The sequence below is a fragment of the Silene latifolia genome, chromosome 6, assembly GCF_048544455.1.
Source record: "Silene latifolia isolate original U9 population chromosome 6, ASM4854445v1, whole genome shotgun sequence".
Classification (NCBI taxonomy): domain Eukaryota; kingdom Viridiplantae; phylum Streptophyta; class Magnoliopsida; order Caryophyllales; family Caryophyllaceae; genus Silene; species Silene latifolia.
The window spans coordinates 2,523,537-2,531,370 of record NC_133531.1 but is presented as its reverse complement, the minus strand read 5'-3'; the positions used below and the strand labels follow the sequence as shown (position 1 = coordinate 2,531,370).

General features: G+C 36.1%; 2 protein-coding genes across 2 annotated transcripts; one reads left to right on the top strand and one right to left on the bottom strand.

Moving 5' to 3' along the window:
* The first annotated feature begins 420 nt into the window (after nt 1–420).
* Nucleotides 421–1,515, top strand: LOC141658461 (E3 ubiquitin-protein ligase ATL4-like). The gene has a single exon (XM_074465406.1). It carries the CDS (start codon nt 484–486, stop codon nt 1,450–1,452), a length of 969 nt encoding a protein of 322 aa, XP_074321507.1. The 5' UTR covers nt 421–483; the 3' UTR covers nt 1,453–1,515.
* Nucleotides 1,516–4,175: 2,660 nt separating this feature from the next.
* On the bottom strand, nt 4,176–7,218 carry LOC141658462 (uncharacterized). The gene is made up of 6 exons (XM_074465408.1): nt 7,164–7,218; nt 6,885–6,932; nt 6,746–6,781; nt 5,365–5,476; nt 5,060–5,261; nt 4,176–4,457 (listed from the first exon to the last, which is right to left on the bottom strand). Exons 1-6 carry the CDS (start codon nt 7,193–7,195, stop codon nt 4,351–4,353), a joined length of 537 nt encoding a protein of 178 aa, XP_074321509.1. The 5' UTR covers nt 7,196–7,218; the 3' UTR covers nt 4,176–4,350.
* Nucleotides 7,219–7,834: the final 616 nt, after the last annotated feature.

Below are 7,834 nucleotides of genomic sequence, written 5' to 3'. Positions count from 1 at the left end.
TAGAAAAGGTAATGTATTGTTTTTGATAATCATAATCATGTAATATTACATAAAGATATGACAGTTATTTATAATACCTTACCTCATTTCAAAAATAACAATTTTTTCCATAAAATAATACTCCGTATATCTTATATCGGTTATATATGTACGGTATATTATAATAACATACTCAATATTCTTTATTTCCTAAAATACCCTCTTTGAAAATTCCATTAATTTGAAAATAAGAAAATTGGTCTATATTATCAGAATATACAGATATACATAATATTATTATTTTGGGAAATAAATTAAAATGTTCAAGATTTTAGGGTTAGAATTTCGTTTTAATATACGTATTACAAATACGAATACAAATACGTGCGAGTATAATTTATGAAACACCCTCCTATTTTACAAAACCCTCTTACACAATCCACACACAAAAAACACACTTAACTCGATTTTCTCTCTAAAACCTTAATTTCCTCTCTAATAAAAATGACTCGCCGAAAACTCGACACCACAACCACCACCACCACCGCAACCACATTCCCTCAACAATCATCCGTCTCATCGTCGTCGTCATCTTCGTCGTCAAAAGACGTAAACTCTAGCATTTTAATTACTGTGCTAATCCTCGCAATTGCCGTCATCCTCTCCGCCTCTCTTTACCTCCTCCTCCGCTTCCTCCGCCGCAACCGCTCCTCCACCACCACCGATACCACCGCCGACGGCGGCGCTGTATTCCGACATTCTCTCTCCACCGCGTCGGAACAATCACTCCGGCGAGTATCACCGATTATCAACGCTCTCCCGCTTTTTACTTATAATAATCAACGCGCCGGCGATTGTGCCGTGTGTTTATCGAAATTCGAAAACGACGACGTTTTACGCCTTCTTCCAATGTGTTGTCACGCGTTTCATGCTGAGTGTATCGACACGTGGCTTAGGTCGAACCTCACGTGTCCGTTATGCCGGTCGCCGGTAATCTTGTCGGAAATTGACGTCATCGGAAAAATCTCCGGTCAACGTTCTGGAAGCTTCCGCGTCGAAATTGGCAACGTCAGCAATCGTACGACATCCACCGTCTCCGGCGAGATACACCGGACGTTTTCTATCGGAAATTCATTTGATTACGTCATTGCTGGCGAGGATGACGTGGTCGTGGAAGTCGGAACTCCGATGACGGATTACTATAAAGAGACGGAGGTGATGGAGGAGCAACAAGAAGCTCTCGCTGCTGAGGTAGGGTCACGTGACGGAGGTTGGTTGAAGGATTATTTGTCGTATTCGTTGTATCCAAGAACGGCGTCGTTTAGAGGTTCGGGAAGGATGTTTTTTACCGGGAGTAGTAGGAGGTCTACGGTGGAGGTGAACACGGGGAATGGAGGTGGTTACGAGGTTGACGATGCGAATCGACTCGCTGATGAAATTCATGACTTGTTTGGTTGGTTGTCCGGGAATTAAATCGTCATTATTTTCCGTCACAATGTTCAGTTTTAAGTCGAACAATAGTGACTAATCCTCTCGTCATAATATTTTGCGTATGTTGTCAATTTTTAACAACAGTGACTAATTCGCTCGTTAGTCTTTACATTGCAACAACAACAAAAACATAGAGGCTTGATCCCAAAATAATTTGGCGTCGGCTGACTTGAATATCTTTTAGAACCGTTCCTGAGTGAACGCACACTCAAAATGCATAGATAATTTGGGTAATTTTTGTGCGGAAATGTAGATTTAATTCGATCAATGATATACTCAAATACTCAATACTCGTAGAATTGTTTTTCTTTTGCCTGATTTTACAGTTGAGCATAATGTTTTTGCAAAATAGTGCTACCATAAATGAATATAGAAGGTTTGGTATTACAGAATTAAATGACTTCTTAGTTCTTACCATTGCTATATTCCCGGCTGACTGGTTTGGTTTATTGTTCTATTTTAGGGTGCAAATTCATGTTTAAGACGGTAATATTCATCTAAATTTAATTGACGAAGATAGACGAATGAAATAGAGTTTAAACTACACTGTATATTACTAGTCGTGTACTCCGTATTATTTATTCCAAATTGTTTGGATTTTAAGTCAAAATGTTGTGGTAAAATTTTAAACTCCTCGGGTTGATGTTACAATGCATGGGTCTTAATTAATTGATGTACATTTAATGTTGAACAATTGAACATACATATGTGTTCTGTGTAATTCAGTAGGACCATAATTGATTGTTAACAACATGACAATTGTAGGTAAGGATAAAATAACACAAATTATAAAATAAGACGGTTTTATACTGTGAAGATGGTTTATTTAATTATTTTATAAAAAAAATATTATCATGATGGTAATGAATAACTATAAGATTAATAACATTATTTCATGTTTAATTAACATTTGACATCAGGAAAAAATATAGAACGGGCTTTATGGTCAAAAAGAAGTAACTTGAGTCACACATCCTCTACAAAATTAAAGAGTAGGACGGTCTCATATTATGAGACGATTTGTTTCTGTAAAGAAATTATTCATTTATTACTAATGAATGCAGTACTATAGTTGTCTTTTTACATTGTTGACAGTCTATGAGACCGTTTCACGCAATAATTATTGTTTTAATATTAATTTCACTCAAGTGTAAAAGCTGTATAGGGATATGTAGAAAGACCACATATATACTCAATATTTAAGGGTATCTTTTATGTTTATTGGGTGATGAAGTTGAGGAAAGTTAGTTGAAAAGGGAAGTGAGATTGTGAGAGAAGTGTGTTGCTATTGTTGTGCTAACTCTTCCTAAGTTTGGATAAACTTTGTTTTTTTCTTCTTCTTTAGTTTATTTGTTTGCTTGAGTAGTTTGCCTTTGAGTATTTTATTTGGGAAGCGTTACAATAATATGGTGGATGCGTTATAATGTAGGTGATGGATATTTGTGGGTCATATACTCATATATGTGACTTTTAATCGACATTACGGGGTTTTTTGTTGTTTTTATATATTTGCATAAGAAAAATAAGGAAAGACAAATTAAATTTAGATAGTTACGATAAGTTAAAAAAAGGTGAAAGATAAAACCCTCTAAAACTTTAAAACGCTCTTGAAATCTAGTTAGTAAAATGTGAATGATATTCTTCAATGAATAAACCTTAAGCATGCAATTTTATGGATAAAAAAAGGTGAAAGATAAAAGCCTCCGAAACTTTAAACGTAAATACTATAAGTATTTTCAAAGATTATAATGAATTTTTGTGAGACCGTCCTATATAAATATTGTTCTTTTACTAGCTTTGATCAATGTGATCGAATCCATGGAGCGTATGAGTATGATATGCTGTCACTGACGGAGCCAAGATTTTAATTAAGTAGGGGCGAAAATTTTCAGCGGTGATAAAGAAGTAATATTATAATGGGTCTCGAAAAAATTCGTAAATTTTAATTAAAAATTTCGAAATTTTCAAATGGCAGCGGGGACCGTCACCCCTGCTAGCCTCTCCCTAGCTCCACCACTGCTTGCTGTTGTTATTTGCTTTAACTTCATATTGGAATGGTACTAGTGAACCGATATGGAACACGGAGAAGTGCAGAACCCAAGTTTTGTAGGTGATCTCGTAATCAAACCGATTGCTGATTTTTCAAAATACTAGCCCAAAATTGTCAAGGGAGTATTGGTAGACCTGGCGAAACGGGTCAACGCGTCGGGTTCGGGTCAGACCAATTCGGGTCGGGTCTGTTTGGGTCTCTCGTTGAGTTCAGGTTAATTCGGGACGGGTCTTTTCGAGTTTCGGGTTTCGGGTTTGTTGTCGGTCTGTTTCGGGTCACGCGGGTCGGGTTGTTTTGGGTCGGGTCATTTTCAAGTCAATGAATAATAGAGAAATAGACATTTCAAATATTTTTGGTTCAATTAGAGTTATATTTTTGTCGGGTCATTTTCGGGTTTGGTGGTTTCGGATCGGGTCATTTTCGGGTCGTGTTAGTTTTAGAGTCCAGAAAACTCGGGTCATGTTCGAGTCGGGTCGGGTCAATTCAGGTTTTCGGGTCTCGGGTCGGGTTACTTTTGCAAGGTCTGAGTATTGGCCTTGAAGCCGCTGAATCACGAAGCGACTTTTGGCAATAAGCCTATAATCCTTGAACGATGATCGGTGGCCGGATCCAAAATTGTAAAAAAGAAAAATCAAGCCTACGTCAAAGACACACATTCTTTGTGAAGTGAAGATAACCAAACTCTAAATTATCGGCTTATTACATAATGCAGTGTCTAAGACGAAGTTATGCTCGAAACCATGTCAAACTTCAGTACATACCAGTCACTTGTACGAGTAATTAAACACGATAATGTCATGTTTTAAGTTGAACTTAAACATAATGCCGGATCAACCATGAGAAGCACCTAAACCAAAAGCTTTAGCGGGCTTGAAAAACTTCATACCCGGAGGATGAAGCACTTTCTTGCCGCAATGGCGGCATCCCTTCAACAATTCTGTAAATTAACCGATATAATCTTATAAGTTTAAGAACTTTTGTATCACAAGAGAACTTTATTTCAACCCACTCTAATAAGAGTGGTACGGAGTATAAAACAATCGAATAAGAAAACCATTCATAAAAATTGTCTAATTTATACATACAACCGAGACAGAGGAAGGCAAGATAGAAAGAAACAACACACACCATGACAAGTCAAAAATACAACATCTTGTCTTGACAACTTTTGAGTTTTGATCCATCTTAAGACGGATATCCATCTTAAATGAAAATTTGCCAAAATACAAATAAGGCTAACTTATCAAGACATTTAAAAGTGGAGTCGTTAGTATTACCCAAGTGCCTATGTGTCAAATGGAAACTACTAGTGGATTTTGGATATAAGATGGGGACGAAAATGGGACAACGGAGAATGCAAACTCCCAAAGATGTTTCCTTGCCAAATGAAGGAAGAACACGTCATGTTAAGCCAACAACCATGTAAACTAGCCAATCGGAATCATATATTCAACCAAGTGTCGAATAATTTTAAGTTCGTCTTAGAAACACACGGAACAGAAAAAGCGTAAAAACAATCTAATTAAGAACACAATTTACCTGGATCACTTGGATCCATGATGCCACAAAAGGTGACTTTAGCTTCACGTTTGTTGGACCAGAATACTTCAGCAAACATTTTTTTTGGTGAAAACCCACCATCGTCTTCGGGTTTGGCTTGAAAGTCGAGATGGAAACAAGAGAAGCCTTTTATGAAAATAGGACCAGTAGACACCTCTCCGAACAGCTCTAGCTTAATGCCCTTTAAAAAATTAAAAACAGAAACATCAATTAATGTATATAAGCAAAGAAACACACAAATGCCTAATGAGACGATTAAACGGAAAAAAGAAAAAGTAGCCAACCTGTTTCTCGTAATAATGCTGCAAAGCTACACGAGCTGACTCTTGCCAAAAAGTTTTCTTCAACTCCTCTAGATCGCATCCTGCTTGCTCATGTGTGATGTATGAGTTCACTCTGCAAACGTTTATCCGGAAAAGAACTGGTAATAAAAGATCATATAGAAACTACTACAAAAACTAATGAACTTGAGATTAAAACATAATGGGATTTTCAAGCACTTTAGTATTGGCAAGCTTGTCCGTAATTTCTTTAGCTATAGAAAATAGAAAACCAATACCGAGACACATTAAGAACGGTACAATTACATGCCCGTCGATGTTCATGTCAAATGGCCGGTGGATCAGAGTTTATAACTTAAATTCGCCAACACGAACCTGACATTGCTCAAATTTATTATCGTCTGACCTTTTAATCTTTACAGCTGCCCAAAAAAAAAAACTTTTATCTCATGCTTCTAATACTTCCTACAATCACAACAGAATTAATCTATCTTGTATTTCTCATCTTTGGAGATGGTTAGTGGCTAATTAGGTATTAGGAGAAAAATAACAAGTTACACCCTTATTGTGGGACCTTTCCCCGGACTCTCACCTTGCGGGGACGCCATCCTATACGGTCTGCCTTTTAGTAAGGACTAATTAGCTCTACTCTGTCCAAAATCTCGTTTTTTTTATGGTATTGAATGAGGCATAAGGCCATTACAATATTAACCACTACGCTTAGACCTATGTGGTACTGTGTCCACTATAACGATGTTAAATAACAAGTGAATCAAGAATTCAGATAATCCTTAGACTTTTACGGGTAAGAAATACTATTCGTTCTGAAATATCCAGACAATTCTCAATATTCACTTTGTTACCATACAATTACATACCAATCTAGTTAAAAGGCCGTCTAATAAACTTGAGAGGACTAATTCTAAAAACACAAGAACTTGATTAAGATGGAAGTATCCGTCTCAACCCTTAAGAGTTAAGACGGGTCAAATACATTTTTAGCTACTCCCTCTGTCGCGGTCATTCTTTGTCCTTTTCCATATGAGGTGTTGCCCTTTCTATTTTAAAAATGAACTTGATGAACAATTTGATCATTCACCCTTGATTTGTTCTACTGTCATTTGATAACTGACATCTTCCTCTTTTCTTGGTCTTTGTACCAAAACCAAATAACAACAATTGACCGGCACGGAAGCAGTACTAAATTAGACCCCAAAAAACTGAACGAACTTGCTAGTAGACGGCCGTGGTAAACAATTTAAAACAACGACAACGACAACAACAACAAGAACAAGAACAAGAACAATTATCCGAATAATTGTCATACATCCAATTCTGCTCAATTTCTACAACGACAACGACAAGAAGAGTGTGAAACACGAACCTGGGATCACATTCAGCAGTGGAATTTGGACTATTCCTGAAAAAAAATTGATTAAAACACAATGGTTGAGTAAAATTAAAACAATGGTTGAGTAAAATTTAAACAATCACCACAGATTAAAAAAATTGTAAATACTAACCCTTCATTAGGGGGTGAGTCGATTATTTTTGTAGGGGGACACCGCAAGCTGCATTAAAAAAAACAATTGTAAAACATTAAATAATCAATTACAGTATTTTCATGTAAAAACGTCTTACACAATTACGAGTATTATTATGTAAGACGGGTCTATAAATTACTTCGTATAAATAATGTCATAACACATTGACAATACATTTTAATGGAAAGTTGGGTACTTGGATCGGTCTTACAATCTTATTAAAGTAAGACGATGATAAGAATGAATAACACGACTTACTTTTTAAGCATTTCCCTCGTCTTTTCGTCCATCTCCTTCGATTTTTAGATCTTCAGGTTGTTCATGTTTTCAACAGATTAATATAGGATTTGGTGGAGGGTATTACCGTCATTTTCTCTTCATATTTGGATTGTTAACATAGGCTCCGTTTGGCACAACACTTTAGGTAGCTTATTTGACCAAAGTAGTTTATTTCACCAAAATTTCACCTACCTGATTTTTTTGCAAGTGTTTGGCAAGTAGCTTATTTGATCAATAAAGGTACCTGAAATGAAATGCTACCTCAGATAGCATTTCAGAAATCAGATACCTGAAATGACTTATATTCCATTTTATACCCCTTTGATCTATAATATTAAATAATTTTCATATCCTTTTACGTCATTTTACCAAAATCAGCTACCTTTCAGCTAGTTTGTCAAACACATTTTTATATAATTAGGTACTTTATCAGCTCCTAATTTTCATTCCTTATCGATTACCTTTTCGGTTTCGATTAGTTTTTCGATTTTATTCTTTTTCGAGTTTCAAATAACTTTTCGAGTTTCAAATAACTTTTCAGGTAGTTTTGCCAAACATAGCCTTAACCGGGCTTCTATGCTTGCTTGGCCCAACTAGTTAGTATTTCCTAGATCATTCGTTTACTTATTTTATTTGACACAAATTCTTGT

Bases quoted from the DNA above. Each gene is read 5' to 3' on its own strand.
- LOC141658461 (XM_074465406.1), top strand. From the start codon at position 484: ATGACTCGCCGAAAACTCGACACCACAACCACCACCACCACCGCAACC.
- LOC141658462 (XM_074465408.1), bottom strand. From the start codon at position 7,195: ATGGACGAAAAGACGAGGGAAATGCTTAAAAA. The intron at 6,782-6,884 runs GTTAGTATTTAC...ATTTTTTTTCAG, and splicing joins GACTCACCCCCTAATGAAGG to GAATAGTCCAAATTCCACTG. The intron at 4,458-5,059 runs GTAAATTGTGTT...GTTAATTTACAG, and splicing joins CATGGATCCAAGTGATCCAG to AATTGTTGAAGGGATGCCGC.